Below are 22,575 nucleotides of genomic sequence, written 5' to 3' on the forward strand. Positions count from 1 at the left end.
TGTAACCTCCTCGTGCCAGGTAAAGACCACGTCCTGCACTGCGGGGCAGTTTTCCACTGCTGCAGAGCAGAGGCAAGTGGGAAAGTCTTTGACTGGCTCCATACCCATCTGAGCACTGCAGGCCCCGAGGAGAAGAGTCCCTTTGCTTTCTCCAAACAAATAGCACTTCCCTTCTCTTTTTACATTGACTCTAGCTCACTCGGTTAGCAGAAATCTGCCATTGCTGCTAGCATGTTCAAAAAAATAAGACACACCCTTAAGGCAGGCCTCTTTTACCATTTTTGAGTAATAGAAACTCTCATGTTGAGCCCTCAACAGCCACTTGTTTGAAGAGCAGATGTACACCCACACACACAGAGCATGTGCCCAGTGCAAACCTCTGCAATGGACTGACAACAGCATGCACTGGGTGTATTTGCACTTTTTTTTTTTTCCCTAGGTCTGTCGCTACAGTCATATTTTGGTAAGGGAAACAACTAAACCCCTGCATAGCCAAAGCCATTCCTGTCACGCTTCCGGCCATGACTACTGCCACAGTTAACCATGTCCATTTTTAAGGGCCACTTGGACTGGTAGTTGCCATTTCTGGTGCAAGAACAGGGAATGATTCAGTTGGTGTCTCAGAGTCCTGTGGTGATGAGGGTTGTAGAAAGAGGCACCCATCTTTTCTGCTAAGGAGAGGAAGTTCTTCTCTTAAGCAGCCCCCTTTTCTGCTTAGAAAATTGATTTCTTCTCTCAGGAGGGCTGCGTCACGAGCCCTATGCTTGAGCCGTGACTCCAGCCTGGCCTTCTCTTTGATGTCAGTAGGTCGGGTGCCCTGAAATTCTAGTCCCTGTAAGGAGAGGAAGAAAATAGCTCCTATAAAGCACAGGAGACCGAACGGTGGAAATTTATTTCAAAGGTAAAGTGAGGCTTTCCAAGAGGCAAGACAGCTTCATGACTTCACTTGTCAGGCAGAGCTACTTGGAAGTCAGAGTGAGGGACCACTAACTTGGACTCACTGTCGCAGGTGGCTGCCTTATTCCCTAATACAGAGCAAAAACCCCACTTTAATTCATTTGGCTGTTTCCATATCACTTTGACTTGCTGCAAGACGTTTTTTAATTAGAAGTAAGATGAGTTTGTTCAATATCAGGAAGCAGCTAAGTAAGAAATTACAGAGAAGCCAAGGTATGGCCTGCTTCAGGATCAGCTCGTTCCTCTCCCTCTCTGCAAGACCCGGAGCAGCCAGTCAGCATTGCCACTAGGCAGCATTAGCCCAAACTGCCGACTGCAGAGCTGGGTGTGAGACCAGAGAGCTGGTGAGGGCCAGATGATGATCCCTTACCCATTTCTGAACAGTCCCAAACCTACACGTAGTACAGTGGCTAAAAGGCTTACCAGATCATTCTTTAGTGAAGCCAGCTTCGCTTCAAGTTGCTGCTTTTCAAGGCAAAACTGGTTCAGCTGCTGCAGCTTGCTGGTGTTTTCCTTTGTCAGCTTCATTAGCTGCTGCCGCAGGTCTGAGATTCTTTCCTAGAAAGATATAAGAGGTTGAGCTGGGGTGAGAGAGGACAAAAAAGTGTGAAGAGGGGAGGAAGTGCTAGGCACAACGTAAGCATCACAGAAGAGACGTAAACAACGGACTGATCCTGCATACACCACCTGATCCCACCGTACCTTTAGTGCAATCTGTCCTCATCGTCCTTCTTTTTTTTTGTTTGCTTTTAACTATCGCAGATGCCCAAGTAGGTAAAGCAGTTAGGCAAAAGCATGGGAAAGAGAAAGCCATTCGGTACGTGCCCTTCCGTAAGGGCACCATAAAGAGTGTTGCCTGCTTGCACCACAGTAGCTGAGCCTTAGGCCGCCGCCCCCCCGAAAGAGACAGGAACTTTTCAGACTGCACAGACTGGCATCCCAGGCATGAGCCAGGGCTGCCCTGTACTCAAGGAGTTTGTCACCAAGGACAGTGGGAGGAGGCGGGAGGTGCCAAATACCAGCTGAAAACCAAAGGAAAACGCTCTGGAAGAACTTCACTTAGGGACTGAAGCAGAAGGATGCATCTGAGGATAGTAAAACAAAAACATCATCAACTACCTCCATGAGAAAATAGGATGTGTGTCAGCAGCTAGAGCAGAGGTAGGAATGATGACAGGAAATTGGAGTTGGATGTTATGGTCTATTAATGACAAGTGGAAAAAAACCCAAACGTGAACGTGCTCACAAAAGATTTTAGCGTAATGATTCAGCCCCAGGGAAATAAAGCCTTAACAGATCTTCCTAACACATACATCTTCCTCCTTTTCCTGCTCCTTACCTCCCACTCTTTGAGCTCCTGGGAGTGCACATATTCTTTCTCCATTATTTGCACTTTCAACTCTTCCATGCGTATGTTAACAGAGTGTGCTTGAACTGCTTCAAAATCAACCAGCCGGCCAAACTTCTTCATCATCAGATGATTGCACTTCTCTTCCAGTTCTAACAGAAGGGGGATGGCACAAATGGCAGCACTGTCTTTCACTGGTTAATAAGGATTTCTGCCTTACTCCCAGCTTTTTGTCTAATTCACACACAACCACACGGAGCTCACAACTGAAGATTGCCTTTTGTCCTTGCCTGGGACCATGCCTGTATGGATACTAAGCCACACTCTAAGCCAGTCCTAGTAAGCAACTCCCACAGCAAAGGCTATATAGGGCCTCTGCAGGTTTGGTGGTGCTTAGACACATCTTTGGGTTTGGTCCTTGGGAAAGTAAGTGTTTTGAATAGGGCTTGTTTCATTCTTCTTATATTACACAGAGGAGGAAATTGCCAAAAAAGCTTATGTAGCTTTGGGGAAAGTACTTTTTTCCTAGCAGTTCTGGTTTACAGCCAGAAATAGCAATGGTGTGTCCTGACTTCCAGTGTTTCATCTCTCCTTATACTAAGTTCCCAAATTATTTCACACAGCCTAATGACTCTACAGTGCTGGAGAACTACTAGTACTTCATCAAAACAGTCCACTTGATCTGCTCTTTCTGGTTTATTTTCTGCAGTAACCAGCTGTGACATCTGTCTGAGTGTAAAGACTTGCATCTGGTAAGTTACCCACACCCAGTGAGGGGGACAGAACGAGCATCAGTATGCTGTGTCATTCAGAGTCTCTCTTACTCACGTCGAATCTTTATCTCCATCTCCTTTTTGTCCTGGACAAGCTGCTTATGTTGCTCCTGGGCCTTCTTATAGATCTCTCTCTGCATTATGTTTTCATTACGTAGGTCCACAATTCTCTTCTGCAAATACTCTAAGGACTGCTTGGTAAATACCAAAGCCTGGGAGAAGTCACTGGGCATCTTCCCATTAACCAAGTACTCCACCTGCGAGAAACAGCCATAAGCAAGGCTGACTTGACTTATTAAGGGTGCTGGTGATCTCTCCGGATAACGAATGAGTGAGCATTAGAGAACTAAGGAGTGAGGCGATAGTAAGTGGGGGCGCAACTCTCACGTTTTGGGCCAGGGAATCACTACCACACAGCACAGCTCAAAGACTACTTGCAGCTGTGATGACTGCCTGCACACAAAGCTGTCTACCCTTCTACGGCACCTGGAACAAAGGGGGAGTAAGGGACTCCCTGTCAACCGTACTTACAAATGATCTGGGAGCTGCAGGATTGCATAGTCAGGCCTTAGACTCTTCTTCTTTATTACCAACCTTTTAATGAAGGAAGGGAGATAGAACAAATGGAGAGAGCTCAGCTTACCTCGGAGATATATAAGCCAGAACAGGCAGAGGCCTATCTTCTCTCTCGGAGGACAAGATTCAGCCCAGAGGAAATAACAGTATTGTCTTGAGTTTTCCTCCTCATTTTCTACTTATCATCCCTGTGCTAACAGCTGTGCAGATGAATGCATTGCATCCGATCCATTATTGAATTGGGCAAAACTCCCATTAGTTTCAATAGTTTGAGGGCTTTTTTGGTTCGTTTTTTTGGGGTGTTTTTTTCCAGGAGAATATCAGTAGGCATGGACCTGAAGGAAAATCCCATGCCAAACCTATAATACACTTGAAGACTATGCACATTTCAGCAATTGGCCAACAAGCCTGTCCTTACCTCTTTTCTGCCAGTACAGGAGAAGGAAAAAAAACCCAAAACCAAGAGGAAATAGCAGCATGAACTAAGGGCCTCAAAGAACAGTAATGCCATTGTTTAGATGTATATAGGGCATTCTGCACCTGCATGCACAACATCTTGAATTACCTGATGGAGTTTCAAAGGCACAACTACATACAGCTCATTCAGTCTCTGCTGCTTTTCACACTGAAAGGTCTCCAGTTCCCTGTTTGCAGTGTCCAGACTGTTTTTCACTAATTTTGCCTGCAGAAAGACAAATTGTGGACAAACAAAACTCGTGTAGTACTCAAATGTGTAAGGCAGCAAGGTTCTATCTTAGAGTTCCTGATGCAAAGGGAAAGTAGTACAGAAAAGAAATGGCTTTTTTTTTTTTTTTTTTTTTTTTTACACGCTATGATAGAAGAGTTTCATAGGCAAACACGAGGCTCATCTACATATTCAAGCATATATTCTACTATGGATACCTCTGTACACATGTACACTCAGCAATGTCTCCTTAGTAGAGAAGCCCTGTATGTATCAAGAGCCAGCTGCTTTGTTTAGAGTCTAAAACACTTCTAGATCTGCAGAGCCTGCAAGATATTTTTTTATTGTGTTATGCCTGGAAATGCTTATTGATTCTGCATGAGAAAGAAACAATTCAGACTCAAATGTCAGACCCCAGGGTGAATATGTGGCAGCTGGCACTTAGAAAGCCTTTAAAAACTAAACAAAAAATGTTGTAAGTTAAGCATATTTGATGGAACATTTTTGAGACACAATAAAAGCAAGACTTTCATAACGCCATTTTGGCAGAACCCTCCCTCTATCCCGGATAACCCTTCAAATTAAGATTTTTTTTTAATTAATATAAATCAAATGTCTGGATGAATGCAGGAGCTCAAAAAAGCTAAAAGGAAAACTTGCACCAAGAGAGTTTATTCAGTGATTACTATGACAAAGAGCAAAAGAAAATAACTAAAAGCAAAAGAAATAGATGGAAGAATAGCATTTTTATGCATTTATTTTAACCTGTATTTGTGTTAGGATAACTACTCTTTAATCTCTCCATGCCCATACGCATAGGATAGGCCAGGCTGCACCAGCTGTTTTGTCTGCATCAGAAAATCCAGTTTCTGCTGCTGCATGACCGTTAGACGGTTGGGAAGGAACTGGACCTAAAATCTGGATCCAGCCTCTGAACAGCTAAGGTCAGACCACCTTGATTTACCCTTTTCAGGAGGACAGGTGGCCTATGTTGAGCTGCCTCTGTGCAACCACAGATACCTCTACCCAAATTGAGGCCTCGCAAAGAGCTGGGATTTTGTTTTTAAATCTTAACCAAATTCACTAGCACAACATTTTTACTGTAATAGAGCCAGCCAATGCCTGCTGAGAAGAAAACACTATGATACCTTTTTGGCCAAGGCATTGTATTTCTTTCTGAGGTTAGCAGCAACTTTCTTCTCCTCTGTCAAAGCTTTCTCAATGTCCAACCGCTTCTGCCGGAGCTGGATGGTGTTTCGGAAGAGTGCCTCATCACAGTCTGAGAAGGAAAGAGTCAAAGGATAGCTTTGTTTCATTATGACTGCACTATAGTTACAGGCTTGAGCTAATAGCTTCTTCTACTGTGTACATTGCCCAGCATTCCCCATAATAAGACCAAGATCTTGGTTCCCTAGAGCTTTCTCAAACATAAACCACATGGGCCACGTTCCTCCATGAGGAGGTGAATGTCTTGGATGGATCTTTTTTTTTCTTTACATTCAGCCAAGACAGTTTGTTTCCAGAAGTAAGACTAAGTGCATCAAAGCCAATATTAAAGCCATGTGCTCAAAAGTTAGCTTTTGTAAAAGTAATGCAGTCCCAGTAATTAATACGTGTTACAGTATAATCTTCAAATATGTGAACACATATCACCCTTCACTAGAAACTACAAACTTGCTGTAGGGATCATAGAATCATTTAGGTTGGAAAAGACCTTTAAGATCACCGAGTTCAACCATAAATCATTTATAGCTTTATTTGTAAATGAAGCTGTGATTCACAGGACCCGTTTCATTTGTTTTATGGTAGGGAATATCTGTGAATTTCTGTTGTAACACAGTGATTTCAGTCATATTAATCAAGTGCATAATTATGCCCAAATCAGCAGCCATGATTAAGACAAAAAAAAAAAAAAAAAAAAAAAAAAGTCCAATAAAGGCAAAGAAAATGACACATAAAGAGACAAATATGAAGAGGCTAATGCAACATGTAATTTCCCTATTAAATTAGTAATTTGGACTTTTTTTTAATAAAAAGTAAAAAAAATCTTCATTTCTTCTCACCATTTCATTGAAAAAGGAGATGAATGAGGAATTAATCAAAAATTCAATTTGTGAAAATGATGTTAAAATCCAATTTTAAAAAAAAATGATAGGGTAATTTATTGGTAAGTTCTAACTGAAAATAAAGCAGTGTTGTTACATGGTCATTGACATATCACTCAACGATTGCTAAAAAAACCCACCACCCTAAGCCAGTTAAACTCATACATTAAAAAAAAAGGCGAGGAGGGGGAGCGAGGCAAAGTTGCTTGCCTTTATTGAATGAATAGGATTTTGCAAAGCAAAGCTCCCGACTTTTCAGATACCCTTAAGAGAGCAGCCTAGTGACAGGCAATGGCTGCATAAATCCACGAGGTGGTAATAAAGAGCTTAATTTAACGGCATGGTGGGATCCCCGCAGAACTTCCCTGAACAGGGATCCAGCCAGACCAGGCAGCACCTTTCCAGGTAGAAGCTACAGCCTCGCTCCACCTCCACTCCTGAGAGGAATCTTTTCTCTCCAGAAAGCAGACGTGAAATGGTGAACAAAACTAATTCTTAGCACTTAGCTGAGTTATTTTTCCAAACTTTTTAATTAGAGTACCCTATACTACCAGCAGTTTCATTATTATCTTCACTGAGATTTCCTGGGGAGAAGTGCTACACTAAGGAGGAGTCTGGCCCTTAAGGGCATTAATATGCAATGAATATTGACAAATTCTGTGTTTTCTTTTTAAACACACACTATTGCCCCTAAAGCTAAACAAGTAGTCAACCCAAGGAAATGATGGCTTAGGTACTCTTTGGGCAAACAGAGTCATCAAAGACTTCATCTTCAAATCCCAAATTTTCTTCATCAATCCCCAAGCTGGACTTTTCATCATTCTCCTCTCCATTCTCGTCGTCTTCATCTGGAAGAAAAGGATAGTACTGATGGCTTGTAGAACACCCCCAGTCCCACTAACTGTGCACTATGCCAATGTCCTGGTGAACACAGTCCCAATAATCCTTGAAAGATCATCCTGGTAACATGTGAATCCAGGCAGCTTGTGCCTATTGCATTGATCTGCTAATTTCACAGAAAGAAAAAATGAGAAAAAATGAGGGAGAAGGATCACATAGTAGTACCAAAGGCACAGACACAGGCACGTTTCTGGGACTTCCTTCAATAATGTTTCTTCTCTTTATATGTGCTAGGAATTTGAACCTTGGGGGTTTAGCATTCTACCACAGAGATTAACCAGCCAAGCAAAATACAGAGCACAAAACTGTCACAAAAGCACCACTGTTGTCTGCACTTTTTGCTAATTGTGTCCCACTTAAAATCAAAAGCCAAGCCAGAGAGGGAGAGAGAGCAGAAGTATTTTAGCTCAATAAGACTGCCCAGCCTTAACGGTTTAAACCCGAGTCACTAAGATAAATAAAATCCTTTCATAATATGTTTAGCCCTGTGACTAATAGATGATTGCAGATTAGGTCTATGATCTCTCATTAGTCAACGGACAGATTAAAGGAGAGTGTCTTGAACGTGGCACACCAATCACTTATCCATAGCTCCCACTGGTACAGCATAGGAAGTATCTACTTAAAGCTTTGCCTCTTCTTCATACCGATTATCAGTCCTCGATACTGACTTACAGGAAGTAAATTGCAGGAGTTGTCATCAGACCAAATGTAGTCATGTTAGAGAATGATTACATCATTGTTATTGTTCAAGATGGCTGCCACAGAAAGTGGGTCGATATATAAACAAATCTGGGTAGGTCTGATCTATGTTTTTTTTGAACTGAGTTCAGTGGTGCATGTACCCAGAGCTCCAGCTACATTAAGATATTTACTTGACCACATGGAAATATGTGTAACAAATCCACAAAACAAAAAGAACAGTATCTCCAACCTGCTTCTCTTCCTACTTCTTTTTTTTCCATGCACTTGATTTTCTTCTTCAGAACCTTGGTCAGAAAATGGGCAAATTCATTGTTTTCTCCAAGGGATGCTTGGAAGTTGGCATAAAGAGCTTTCTCACATTCCTGAAGCTTTACAATCTCACACTTCCTGTCCTCCATCTGCCCAAGGTAGCTGTTCAATGTTGACTAAACAAACAAAAAACCTACTTCAGTTAAAAGATACAACCCACATATGTGTATACAGGATGTATCTGTGAAGAGCTGGAAATGTAAAACTTGTCTTTCTCTCTTGAAATCCATGCTTCAATCAAGCAAAACCTAGAAGTATGTTCTTAAATTTAAGTGTACGATTTGTCACTCATTTCACAGCATCAAGTGCCTATTAAAATACAACTGTTAAGATTATGAAAAGATTAACTATTGGAAGTTAAAAGTGACCATCCTAAGCTGGTCATCAAGTTTCTCATTTCTCAAAATTTAGCACTAGATGCCGGATCAGTGCTAAAATGAAGCAAAAAGATGTCACCATTTACTTTATGACTTGCTTTTGATTCAAGACATGCATTAGAGGTACTGCTAAATCCAGACATGTGGCCTACTTACTTGCGCAGCCTCCTGCTCACTGATGAGGGTGTTAACACGCCCCTGGAGAAGGTTCTCCTGCTTCTCAAGGTTCTTCAGGATAAGCAGCTCTTCATACCATGTGATGTAGCGCAGGTCAGCACTTTTCATCTGCACATCCAGCTTCAGTTTCTTGTGCCGCAGAAGGCGAAGTTCAGCATCGAAGTTGATCACTAGTGCGTTGATCTAGAGCATGAGAGAGTCAAATGAGGAACACAGAAAGTATTAGGAGTGAAGCTAACCATGTAAAGCTAGAGAAAGGAGCAGAAAGGATAAATTCTCTCTGCCAATTCGACTCACCCATGCTATTTACTATGGATTACTGAAGCACTTAGACAAAGTTAACCCCAAATGTGTCTTCATTCTCAGCACAATAGTAAAAGAATCACCAGGGCTTCAGAGGAATGTTTCACTGCATCCCACTCCACTCTTCAGAGAATGTTTTACAGTAGCCTGAAGTAATTCGTGTAACAATCCCAGATGCAGCAATAAATAATGTCTTCTGCCTTGACAGACTTCTTTCAGAACACCTGCCAGCACCTCCCTTAGACATTTACAGTTAAATCAGTACTAGCAGCTGCCAACATTAACTTATGTATATGAGATGGTCACAGCGGCATTTGGATATTCTCTCAAAACCTTGACACACATGAACACAAGGGTGTCTGTGTTGGGATAAACCAAAGAGTCAGTGGCCAGTAGCCAAAGTTGAGAAGGGACGGTAAGAAACAGAGCAAACAGTGGTACACCTCTGGCACCCTCCTCCCTGCACCCTCCTAAACTCTGACTTAGGGACATCCTGAGCTTGAAGTAGTATGTTTTTGTTCAGCAGCTTTGAATGGATTTTTCTTCCAGACTTTACCAAATTGTAGCTTCCCCCGTGTCCTAAAGCTGAGTTCCAAAGCTTAGTTATTGTTGGACAAAAAACTATTTCCATTTGCATATTGCAAGCTTTCTACATGACCATTTCATTTGCTATCTCTCCTTTTAAGTGATGATTCCCACTCACCTTTTCTATGCTATTCATAATTTCATCACCTCTGCGACAACCCTTTCAGTTGCCCGTTTTCCAGGCTAAAGATGCTTTATCCATTTCGATGTGCCTTTTAAAGAAGATTTTCCATGACTAAGCATTTTGGTTACTGTCTTTTGTACTTTCCGTAATTCTACAAAATCATTTTTGAGACCAATGGGCCAGGACTACAGTTATTTAAGAGCTGAGAACATCACAAATCTACAAAGTTGTAGTGATGCTCCTTTTTTAACTCTTCATCACTTTTCAAGTAATCTCTAACATTTCGCTTGTCTTTTGTCACCAGGCTCATAGCTTCATAGAACAATCAATAAGAAATCCAAGATCTGTTTTTCAAGTTACAATTGTCAGCACACAGGTCACAGTTAGGCAATTATACTGATTTACACTGTCAATTTGCACCAGATAGCATTTTCCTGAACTTCGGAAAGGCAATCCCGAGATGGAAGGGTTTTTTTTGGTTTTATTTCTGATGCAGTGGGATTGTTCAATCTGATAAAAATAACTTTTGATTTCCTACCTTTTTAATCAAGGTCTCCTGCAAGTATAGATTTTTTATCTTCTCCCTCTTTAAAATTTCCAGTTCCATCTCCGTTGGCTCTGCCTTCTCAATCTCAAAAACCTTTTGCTGCTCTGTGACCGCAGATGATGCTGTTTTCCTCGGGTGTGCACCTGCAGCCTGTACCATGGGGTCAATCTCTTTAATGGAAGGAGCTCGAACAAACCCATGCCTAAATGCATGAGATGAGGGGGACCCTTCCAATTGTTCCTGGAGCTTTGCCTTGGCCTCCTGCTCCTCTTTGAATTTCAGGAGGATGGCACTGTCATACTCAAATTTTTTTTCAGGAACCTCATCTGGGTGTAACTGAGGGATCAGAGGAAGAGGGAGACGTTCTGATAAATCCAAGGCTGCCTGTATGGATTTCAATTCTTGCACTAAACACTTGATTTCATCAATAATAGAAACCTTGAGATCCCGCAAAGACATTATCTCTTTGTTCATATTCACTTTCCTCTTATGGATCTGTAAAGGAAAAACAATTTTAGTAGGACTCCCCAGGAACACTTACATAGTATGCAGTCTTTCCCAACACAAGTAATGGTTAAGAGGTTTGTCATACTGACTTCCCTTCTTTCTATACTAACTTTCTCTTCTGTACCATCTCCACACATTATCATTTTTAAACAGCTGTCTTTCAGTCTGTGGTTTTAAAATCTTTGGAACCACCTCTCTTCCTCTCCTTCACACCAAATAGCAAAGGTGTAAGACGGGAAACTACGAGGCTTCCCAATTCTCCCAGCTCCTGTCTTGATTGTGAGTTTCTTGACACGAGATGTTGAAGCAGTGCAGAAAGCAGAGGCTGTGAAAATAAGCTGTGGGTTGTAGAGGATTAGTCATTTGGGCTGCTCATTACATACAGAGAGTATCTCAGCTTTGATATATGGCCCTCTTTTCAGGCATATAGTACAAATAATAAAGTAACAAGAAGGAAATTAGATTTCCTTTAGTATTTTGTAAAGCAAGCTTCCATCCCCAAGACAAAAGAAGCATACCTGAGAGGACCTTCACTGTACAGAAATCTAGACTTCTTTGACATAGTTATTGAAACAAAGCCACTATCTCTCACAACCTCAAAGATACTGAAGCAGTCCTCCATAACTGTAGGTTTGGGAAGGCAGATGAAATTCTTGTCTTTTATATGTGATGATGAAGCTGAAATCACAGCTACTGCAGGTGGTCAGAAGTGGAAAAAAGTTCTGAATTTTCAAAATATAGTAGGTAGCGATATTAAAAGCAAGAAAGTAACATTGTCAGATGCTTTTGGATTTCATACAAGCCACTAGATGTCCAAAACAATTTCTCTCCAGGCCTTCCAGTCCAGAGTCCCAAAGTCAACTCAGAAAACTTTGGCATCAGCTGAATTTTTCTCCAACTCAAGGTGAAGATCCACTAATCTCGAAAGTGACGCTTATATCAGATGTCAGAGGTGGGAATTAAACAGCCAAGTGCAGCAAAACGTATTTGTAACAACTTGTTTGCATCTTGCTTGGCCTGTAGGCAGACCTCAGTAATAATTCTGTATCCAGAATTCAGTAATAATAATTCTGTTCAACACCATTAATTATCTGGACAATGGGGCAAAGTGTACCCTCAGCAAGTCTGCCGATAGCGCAGAACTGGGAGGAGCGGCTGACACACCAGAGGGTTGTACTGCCAGCCAGAGGGGCAGGCTGGAGAGATGGGCTGACAGCAACCTCATGAAGTTCAACAAGTGGAAGTGCAAAGTCCTGCATTTGGGCGGAACATGCACTGGTACATGCTGGGGGCCAACCAGGCTGGAAATTAATTTCGCAGAAAAGATCCTGTGGGCCTTGGTGGACACCAAGCAGACCATGAGCCAGCAACGTGGCCTTGGGGCAAAGAGGGCTAACGTTACCCTGGGCTGCATTAGGGAGTGCTGCCACAGGCTGAGAGAGGTGATCCCTCCTCAGCAGTGGTGAGGTCACATCTGGAGTGCTGTGTCCAGTTCGGGGCTCCCCAGCACAAGAAAGAGATGGCACAACTGGAGACAGTCAAGTGAAAGGCCACTAAGACGGTGAGGGGACTGGAGCATCTCTCACAGGAGGAAAGGCTGAGAGAGCTGGGACTCTTCAGCCTGGAAAAGAGAAGGCTCAGGACAGGGGGCAGATCTCAGCAATGCATGCAAGTACCTGAAGGAAGGGTGCAAAGAGGGTGGAGCCAGGCTCTTTCCAGTGGTGCCCCGTGACTGGCAAGAGGAGATGGGCACAAACTGAAACACAGGAAGTTCACTCTGAACATCAGGAAACACTTTTTACTGTGAGGGTGACTAAGCACTGGCACAGATCGCCCAGTGAGGTTGTGGCCTCTCCATCCTTAGATATTAAAAAGCCCTCTGGACATGGTCCTGGGCAACCTGCTCTAGATGGCCCTGCTTGAGCAGATGGTTTGGACTAGATTACCATCAGAAGTGACTTCCAACTTCAATCATTCTGTGATAGAGATGCTGTATTAATTTACTCTTTTCACATGAAATAATAATCAACAATGTCATCTAACATTAATATATTTGGCAGAAACTTCTCTGATCTTTATAAAATAAAACAATCCTATACACCAGCCACCTGAAGTAACTGGAAATCTGCATTTGTATAAACCTGGAGTTTACAACAACAACTAAGCCCTTTGTTTGTATTGGCTTGTCCTACTGAGGTAGGTTAATCACTGGGTATCTGGTAACATCAGCACTACAATCTTCACTGGACCCTACGCATGAGATTGCTGCATCATTTCAAATTCCCTGAGACTGTAGCATTGCTTCTGTAATGCTTAGACCTTGCTATCAAAGCAACCCAGCCTACATGGTGCCTGAGATTAGGCAACCAGTTCATGAGGATAAGACTGGAGAAGATTCAGGACCACTGAAAGTATAACTTATGCTCCACCAGACAAAGATAAACCATGCAGTGAAGAGGCTCCTTTGTCACTAAGCAGGGCAAGAAATAAGCTTTCCTACAAAAAAGCAACTAGACAGTTCCAAGTTCAATAGATATATATTCTCATTGTTCTTTTAGCTAAAGAAATTTGTCACTGTTTTGCACTCCAGCCAAATAAAATGAAAAAGAGTTCCTGTGAGAAGAAAGATGGGGGAAAGAAGTCACAAGGAAAGCAGCAAAGATACTGCACAACATTTGAGTTTCTTCTGTCTTTATGGTTAAAAGATATGTGGTAGCTGTAGCAGTCCTATCACAGAAAGGTGGCTCCAAAAGACCTGTTTTTTCAGGGAGGTCCTAATGCTTAGTACCTAGAAGCAGTGAATGCTGAAGTGCAAATATGAAGAAGCCACACTAGAAACATCTGTCCTTGCTCACATCCCTGGTTTTGTACAAGTATTTCATGGCATGGGTTATTTAGCTAGGTGGTTTAAGGAAAGCATACCAGTTACTAGACGATAAGATTTTTGAAGAATTCAAGACAACAGATGTTCCTGCTGAAGTACTAGAGAAGGTAAAGAGCCAGCTGAGAGTTATCCTGGATTGATTCAGGTTTGTATTTGGTGAAGCACTAACAGTTCACCAGAGAAAGGCTGATTTGTAACCAGAGCTGATTCAACACTGTCTGTCCTTCAATGCCTTTTCCAACATCCACTTTGATTTCCTTTCAAAAAATTTCTTCACTGACAAATAGACTAGCCTCCCTCCTCCCAAAAGGGGGAAATATACGCATCAATTAACCAGTTTACATACCAACACTTCCAGGGATGTAAGCTGCATCACCTTCTTCTCAGTGTTCATATGCTTGTGTTCAGGGACTCTGCAGTTAGTGGCAGTCTTCAGGTTATAACATCCCATATTTTCCTGTGCTGCTTTGATATCCTCAACATCTTTGGGATTCTCATAGTCATCACTAGGTTTGCTCTTGTATCTGGTAGGTACAAAACAAAGCTGAACTTCAAGACAGAAAGCATACAGTTGAACAAGCGGGGTCATTTCATACCTTCTGATTTGTGCAGCAAGGCTTGGGAGATGAGCTAGGGATCAAGAATCACACACCTTTTTTAGAAAAGAATGGCTACTTTGGGAAGAATAGCCTTGCGCATTTGAATGAAAACATCAGATTACTTTTTTCCCCCTAAGAACTCTTATAACATAGCTCTGCCATGAGACAGGTTAAACCTCTATACCCAGTCAGAGTTCTGGGTTTAGTAAGCACATGCTGCTCTCAATCTCAGGGAGCTGCGTGTCAACACTCCACCGGGCCTGTAGCACAGAATACCTGATCCTACTCTATGTTGTTAAACACTTAATAACCTTAGAAGCCTTGTAGTCTGACTCTACACATTGGTCTGATTCCCTGTCATTCATCTCCTAATAAAGAACTCCTGTATTTCCATGAGTATTGAAAGATAAAGACCAGCATGGAGCATGAAGGCATATCACGAACACTCACATAATGGTCATGATGTTCGCGCAGCTGACCTAACCCAGCTGTTACAGCATCTGCTCTATGTGGTGCTGGCAGGGTTAACGGAGTTGACTGTGGTGGTCTCGGTGTCCCTCAGTCATGATCGATTTAGACACCTTTTTAGTCTCTACCTGAAGATGAAGCTACCTAGCTGAATTCAAGTCTTTTTAATATTTTAGAAGAACCATAGGAACTAACTGAAAGATTTTAATGCTCTCTTGAGACTCAGAGATACATGAAAACTCATCTATTTTAATTATAAACATTAGGAATATAAAAAACTAGGCAGAGATATTATAATACCATATGACATCTAAAACAGCATTGCTTGACCTCAGACAAGTAGCAGAACTAAAAGGGCACAGAGTCCAGTTCAAGACTCACAATTCATCCCACTCTGCCTTCCTCTTCATGATCTTAGCTTGCACCTTGTCAGATTTCTCAACAATTCTTCTGATTTGCTCATATTTTCTTTCTATATAGCGCATAGTTGGCTTTCGGACCTCTGGCATCTTCTTCAGCTTTTCAGCCTCGCCCTCGAAAATTCTAGCATCTGGACCAAAAAATAACCATGTGAAGATGTAAATACCATCCAGCACAGTGCAGTCCCAACTACTGGAAACCACCTGGGATAGCTCATGTAGAGCCAGTGTCAATCAGGATAGTTCCACTGTTGTGGATGTTCGGAATGTATTTGGGTTCTTTGACTTGACTCTTAGTCACATTCTACCCATGGGGTTGACAGACAATTGCTGACATTGACCTAAACATGAAAAACTACGTATATATGCTACTATGTACATAAGTACTGAAAAAGTATACCACAATTATATTTCTTTAGAATTTCTTTAGGTACAGGTAATGTCTTTAGCTTGGACTCAGGAAAACCACTGAGATGAAAGACAGAAACCATATTACTGGTAAGATTTAAATGGTCACCATTAGCCCTATGCTTACGCCTTGTCTCTGTGACGATCTCCCTTTCTTCTGCTTTTTTCCATGCCTGTTTATCTTCGTAGTGTTTCTCAGACATTGCTAGAAGTCTGTAGGTGGAAATCTGATGATTGCTTTGAATAGCATGAACAACAACAGTGTCAAATTCCAGTGAGTCCCGAAACCTGAAAAGCCAAATTAGACAAAACCATCTGATGTCAGTAGGCACAACCTACCGTTTTGCCTTGACTAAAAGGACATGAATCATGTAGTTTACTTACTGCACATACAACCATTACATGTAAATTCACAAGTCAGTAAGTAATGGCGTGATGACATCTGACACTATCTATTGACTTCTATTCAATCTAGGAATGGAGATGCCCAAGAATAAACATATTAAGGCCTCTCCCAATAGTGAAACTTACACCAGATTCTTTATGAAAATATCTTTCATCTTCTATCAAGGACTGATTAAAACCATGTTCAAGGCTTTTTCCCAGTCACACTCTGTGTGCCTAAGGTGTTTTTGTTATTGTGTATTATTTCCATTTTCTATTTAGTTTTAGGAAATCATCTTTTGCTATACACTTAGATTTAAGAAAACCAACCCAAAAATGCACCTTATGCTTAAACCTCTGTTCTTGAGAAAGTTAATTTTGTAACTTTAAACTGTATAGGGAAACATTGTGTGAGCAATGACACTAAAATCTCTGACAGACACTCAATTTGCCTGAAAAAAAATGGGTTCATTTCACTGGTTGTTCTTCAAAGTTTCAATAACAGTTCTTGGTTCTTACTGAACTTACTGGCAAAAACCCAGGCAGACTTGGTCTCAAAAAACCCACAAGTTTTTTTCATATAGGAGCAAATCGGAATGAAGCTACTTCCTTGATTTGAATATCTGAATTTTTACCAAAGATTCAAAAGAAGTAAGTACACCCAAATATCAATATACACTCTTGTGTATGTTCCAAGTAAAATAAGAACAGAATCAGAACAGAAGAAATATTGATTATATGAAGAAAAAAAATAAATTCTTTTTCCTTGTGGCAAGTACAGCTTCATACAAGATCATCCCCATGCAAGGTCACAAGGAGAAGAAAAATGGTACTTACCGATTTCGTAGTTTCTGCAGTCCAATCAAGTGTTTCTCATGCTCCCAAGCCAGCTCCTTTTTCACTAACTGGATTCTCTGTGCTGTCTGCCTATCCAGCTCCTCAAAGATCCTATGATCCATCTCATACTGCTGCAGAAAGACAGAAAACCCAACATCACATTATCTTGGCTACTAGGTCTGGTAATAAATATTTTTGCCCAGGTGCCAGAGTTCCCTGCACATCAGCACGATCCTTTATTCCAGCAGCTATTCAGATCTCCACAGAGATCCACAGTTTTCCTGGATGCTTCTTAAATGGCACAAATTATCAGCTGTGATTCAGGAGTCCCAGCAAATTATATATTCATAGAACCACCTTAATCCAAAGGGTTGGACATCTTTGGCCACAAGTCAGGTAGCAACATTTTAAAATAAGGTGCCTCTTCAGGTAAATGTCCCTTATAAAATCCAGATGTACCTCTCTGTGTAGCTGCATGTGCTTGGGCAACTCCTGATTCTTGTGAAGAAGACAAAGAAACTCATGCCTCAGTGCAATTAACTCCTCTCTTTTCTTGTTTTTTTTTTCTTCAGCTTCCTTCATTAACTGTTCATATTCCTTTTTCTGCTTGACTTCCTCAATGCTGAAAATCCATAAAAAAGTAAATGGTGTTATCTCAATGGAAGAAAGATTACAGTTTACGTAACCTTTTAGATTTCCTTGACAGCCTTAGACTCCCAGGGAACTCAATGGCTCTTAAGGTAACTTAGAAAGGAATCATCTTCCCATATATTTGTACAGTCCTAACATCACAGGGCTTTGACCTTGACCTTGTATGTTCTCTGTAGTCTGAAGTTAAGTAGTTTCAGAGTAGCATATTTGAATTACTACTACAGAAAAGTAGATGAAATGGAGGTAAAAGCTAAAAATACTTTGTGTGTAACAAGGAAATGACCCTCCTTCCTCTTAGCAGGCAAAAAGGAATACATGGTCTGAAGAAAGAGCTACCAATACTCGAAAATTTATTTCATCATTACCCAAGCATCTCTTACTTGTAGGCACTGGGATCCTCAATGTCTTCAGTAGCCTTCTCCTTCTCAAGACCACTCTGGAATAAAAAAGTTGTATTGCCTTTAAATAAGCAATAATAGTTTCAGCAGACAATAAAGCTGTTACAAACATTAAGACAGAGCTCCCATTGCCTCTCATGAAACCAGAAGAAACCTTCATGATCAATACTGCTATACGGGCCTTAAATATCAGGTTTTAATGTTTCAAGAAGAAAAAGCAATTAAGTTGGTTTATATGTGAAAGAACTAATGAAGCATAGTCCTTAGGAATAGAGAACACAAATCCTGTGTCCTCCCTATCAACATTAACCATTACATCATTGCTTGTCCTAACTTCACTCTGTCCCATAACATCTCTGGTTCTCCACCCCTCAAACCCAATTCATGTCTGCCCTCACTGCCACATTGACAAGAGACAACGTATCCTGGGCTAATTCCAAGTTACATGTGTAATTAATCTGGTTTGCTTCTGCTGACTGCATAATGGGTTCACAATTATTAGCTGTGAAGAATGACAGATGGATGGACACTGCAGTCGCACAAGCCTCATTTCCCTAGGCAATCATGCTCTAAAAAAAGAGGGGGGCCTATCACTCTACAGTGAATACAGTTGTACTAAATTCATCTGTAATTTAACTCAATTAGTTTCAGAGGATTTGTATTTGATTCTTTAAGCATCTCATTAAGTTTAATGAAGATGGAATTTTAAAAATCTTCCACATGACTTAGAACTATAATAGGTACTTAATGAAGATATACTTTGATAAGGGAAAAACTCTATTAGGATGGTCATTAAGCAATGTTGCTAGCCTGAACAATAGGAAATGACCATAAAGATCTTTATATAGAGCAACTTACATACCCAAAATGATAAAGCTGTGTATATGCTTTATAATTGTATATTAATCACTTGTAATACTGGAGCTAGCAAGGCTCTGATATCTCAGGTTCCAATCATTCACTTAGTTTAAGAAAAGAAATTTGAGTCTATTCTCAGTGCTATATATTCTTGTGATAATGGTAAAGAATTCTAACTGGTCATGAACAACTTAACTAAACGACCAAAATCACAATTACCTCTCTGTCTCCCTCGTCAAGTTTCTTTCAAAATGTAGTTACCAACTAATATTAAAAATACTTAAAAGTTGAATTTTTTTATGTTGACACTTTCAAGATTTTTAAACTGTACTGAATGTATATCTGCTGAAAAATTCATTGCACATGATAGCACTTCCTTACTCAACAGATCTCGCTCCTCCTTTCAAGTTATATTTGTTTAATTCAGGTGCTCGAGAGATTTAAAAAAAAAAAAAATAAAGAAAGTCTAAACAGTTTCAGTGGGGGAGTTGACACCTCTCTCCTTGTGTATAATCAGAACTGCTACTGAGTTTCAGTGTCACCTGTTCAAACATGCTGAAGGTGATGAGCTGTACAGTGATTACAGGATACCTGTAAAACCATTACTGCTAATGCCGTCCAAGAGTGAAAGAGCAAGAGGATCTAGCAAATGTGCTATTTTGCACATTTAAAAAATCCAACTTGTGAATTGTGTATGAATGGTTATAGATGCACTGAGAAACTACACATTTGATATTCTCCAACATCCTTTCTAGAATTCCCATCCAGAGCAGAATCACACTTTACTGGAAGTGGTAAGTCCAACACAGGTATTAAGTATGACAAAAACCTTGTGGTTCTTTCATTCTAGGAATGTGCATGGTTACACCTTTGAGTGGGGAAAAAGCTAGTAGAATATTACATTTGAACGACACACACTATGTTTATTTGGAGAAAAAACACAAAACATTGAGAAGGAACAATGCAGTCCCAGTGCCTGTTTATTAGGGAATGTTTTGCAAGAGCTATTCCAAATTGTTTGGGAAACCTCAGTTTTTGCTATGAAAAATCTATAATGCCAAATAACTGAACTGCATTTTGCCTATCTGCAGTAGTTTCATAGTAAATAGGCCTAATTCAGTGAAAGAGGGCAGCGACTTACCCTAGGAGAAGGGATTTTGGCTTTTAGCTCTTTGTGAGCATCCTCTGGAGACAAGATGTTGAAAGTAAAAATGTTTCCATCTCCACCACAGGTAATCAGAAACCTATCATCATAACTAGAACAGATCCCCTGGATCTGGCCATAATCATTGTCGTGTACATTGAAGCACCAGTATTCCTTCAGGGTATTCACTGAGAGGTCTTTATCTTGGAGAGGATAAACACGCAGAGCACCATCCTGCATCCCACAGAACATCAGGAGTCTGCTGGTACTGTCAAACAAGCAACGAGATACAGTAATTGCAGGCAACTTGTAACAAGTAAGTCCACAGCTCAAGAACAGAGCTAATCTAGCTTAATAAATGTAGTTTTCCCAAGTTTGTAAGATGGGTCCAAATACACCATTTAAAGTACATGTGGTACTACTACAAATCTTCTCCCAGCTAACTGGCTGCTCAGGAATATTCCACCACTTGCTGGGTATCGTGGAACTGGTCTCAGCCCTGAGTTGGGCAGGGTAGCAAACACCAAGTTCAGAGCTAGTTTTTCTCCCTGCTCCCCATCTAATACAGATGGTGATGAAAGCAGCCAGCTGTAGATTAAAGCCTGAATTAAACCTGCCTCCTTAGACATAGAACATGCTTAGCCTTATAGGGAACCTAATATTGGGAGTCTGAAAAATAGTTTACCCTTTTAATTCGTACTGTTCACAGAATGCCCCAAGAAGCCTGTATTCTTTGCACGAGAGGGGTGGACTGATCCCTCCACGTTCTCCTTAAGGGCTGTGTCCTCTCTTTGCTAACTACAAAAAAGAACTGCTCTTCTAGTGATCACAATTTGCAGAGATTTCTAATGGGTCTCTTGGAGTTCTACAATCTAGGATGCTTAAGTCCTAATCAGTACTTAACTAGAAATCAGACGTTTTCATCTTTGCAGGGCTTTTTAAATTATTCTGTCAGACACAGTGCCCAACTGTGTCCATGAGGAATTTTAAGTGAAACTCAGTACCAGGAAATCCAGAGAGAGTTCCTGCATACTAGAGTTGAGTCACAATTAAAAAGGGACAAAGCAGCATCCTCCTCCCTTCCACATGCAGTTTCATCAAGTTTGATCACAAAGCTATCTATTACACTACAATGTTTTACCAGAAGGAGATTTGGTGGATGGGGTTGTTGTCAGTGTTCTCAACAGGAATCACTTCAAAAGGTTCATCTTTCCTGTTTTCAGGGTCTTCTTGGTGATCATGTGAGAATTCACAATGATAGAGGAACCCTGAGTCATACCCACCCTGAAGAAGAGAAGGACCATAAAGAAATGGTGACAAAAGAACCCTGAAGCCCAGGTAAATGCAATTTTCAGAATAATTCTTCCTTTCTTAAGGAGCTATGATAGGTTAGAAAATGTTACTTCCAAACATCTAGAGATCCTATTTACCCACAGAGAAAAATCTATCATGATCACTGGCACCACAAGCCATCCTACCCATATGTTAAGATTCTACCTTCTGCTTGTGAGGGAACAGCTTGGCCTTTGTGCATGTTCAGGCATTACCAATTGGAAATTTACTGAACAATCTGAATTGGAGTGACACTACTGGTTTACTTCACAAAGACCACTGGAACTATCAAGTATGAAGGGAATTCCATGTCCTAGAGATGTCAAGTTTCAAATAATCAGTTTTCTAAGGCACCAAGATGTGAAGGGAAGGTTGCCACATCTTGCAATCCCATCAACGTGAAATAAAAATTGATTTACCAGGGAAAGCCAAAATTTTCCTGGTGCTGAATAAAACCCACAGAGGATGGGACTGGGCTCTTCTGGTATGTAAAGAGGTGGCAATGGCTCTTCTTCAAGTTCCTCTTCAGGTTCTTCTTCTTCTATCTCCTTTCCCATCTCCTGTTGCTGCTTTATCCAGTCAAGCTTTGCTTTCTCCTTCTCCTGCTTTTTCTTCTCTCTCAGTGCAATCTCCTCTTCCAGCTATTAAAACAAGCAGAGAAACACAAAGACATGAAACCAAGGCCCTCCCTGCGTTACTGACTGAAGGAGTCTCACAAATGAATTCCAAGGTGGCCCTGGCATTATATACACAGAACATCTAGAGAAATCTCTTTTCTGTCAGCTAAGCAGAGATCTACCAGACTTCATGGGAGTCTCCAGTGGAATGCCTCCAGAGTATTTGAACTTATGGTCCTCTGAAACAGAAACCATTCTGCATGAGAAGCAGACTTTAGCATTTCCTCAGAGAGATTATTCCCAATATTAACCACTATCAGCATTCTACTTCTGCAAAATTCCTAAACCTCATCCTCTGCCTGCCCAGGAAACAGAAAAGCACTGGAAAGCTGAACTCAAATTCCTGAGTTCTAGTGCATCAGTGATGTAGAGTAAAAGAGAGAAACTGTAATGGACTTTACCTCTTCTGAACAATAAAGGGACGACGTCTGCAGATTTATAAAACCATTAAACGCCCCTTTCCATTCAAGCCTACTTTAGCATATACAAATATCTAACATTCTCTAAAACAGAATCTTCCTAAGAAGACATTAGATAG

The 22,575-nt window shown here is 41.0% G+C and overlaps 1 protein-coding gene across 1 annotated transcript in view; it reads right to left on the reverse strand.

Annotated features, from left to right (window-relative positions):
- Window positions 1–476: 476 nt before the first annotated feature.
- The window catches only part of CFAP44 (cilia and flagella associated protein 44), a 46,565-nt gene continuing 24,466 nt past the window's right edge, over window positions 477–22,575 (reverse strand). The window contains exons 16-35 of the mRNA XM_086460545.1: window positions 21,780–22,001; window positions 21,170–21,312; window positions 20,026–20,296; window positions 18,009–18,064; window positions 17,437–17,599; window positions 16,978–17,108; window positions 15,884–16,044; window positions 15,311–15,479; window positions 14,209–14,386; window positions 10,463–10,966; window positions 8,892–9,095; window positions 8,279–8,474; window positions 7,182–7,292; window positions 5,488–5,618; window positions 4,220–4,336; window positions 3,134–3,335; window positions 2,297–2,457; window positions 1,381–1,515; window positions 660–832; window positions 477–585 (exon numbers count right to left, since the gene is read on the reverse strand). Coding sequence (XP_086316671.1) covers window positions 477–585; window positions 660–832; window positions 1,381–1,515; window positions 2,297–2,457; window positions 3,134–3,335; window positions 4,220–4,336; window positions 5,488–5,618; window positions 7,182–7,292; window positions 8,279–8,474; window positions 8,892–9,095; window positions 10,463–10,966; window positions 14,209–14,386; window positions 15,311–15,479; window positions 15,884–16,044; window positions 16,978–17,108; window positions 17,437–17,599; window positions 18,009–18,064; window positions 20,026–20,296; window positions 21,170–21,312; window positions 21,780–22,001 — 3,537 coding nt within the window. The remainder of the gene's footprint in view (window positions 586–659; window positions 833–1,380; window positions 1,516–2,296; window positions 2,458–3,133; window positions 3,336–4,219; window positions 4,337–5,487; window positions 5,619–7,181; window positions 7,293–8,278; window positions 8,475–8,891; window positions 9,096–10,462; window positions 10,967–14,208; window positions 14,387–15,310; window positions 15,480–15,883; window positions 16,045–16,977; window positions 17,109–17,436; window positions 17,600–18,008; window positions 18,065–20,025; window positions 20,297–21,169; window positions 21,313–21,779; window positions 22,002–22,575) is intronic.

Source organism: Leptosomus discolor, chromosome 1 (genome assembly GCF_034619465.1).
Source record: "Leptosomus discolor isolate bLepDis1 chromosome 1, bLepDis1.hap2, whole genome shotgun sequence".
Classification (NCBI taxonomy): Eukaryota; Metazoa; Chordata; class Aves; order Leptosomiformes; family Leptosomidae; genus Leptosomus; species Leptosomus discolor.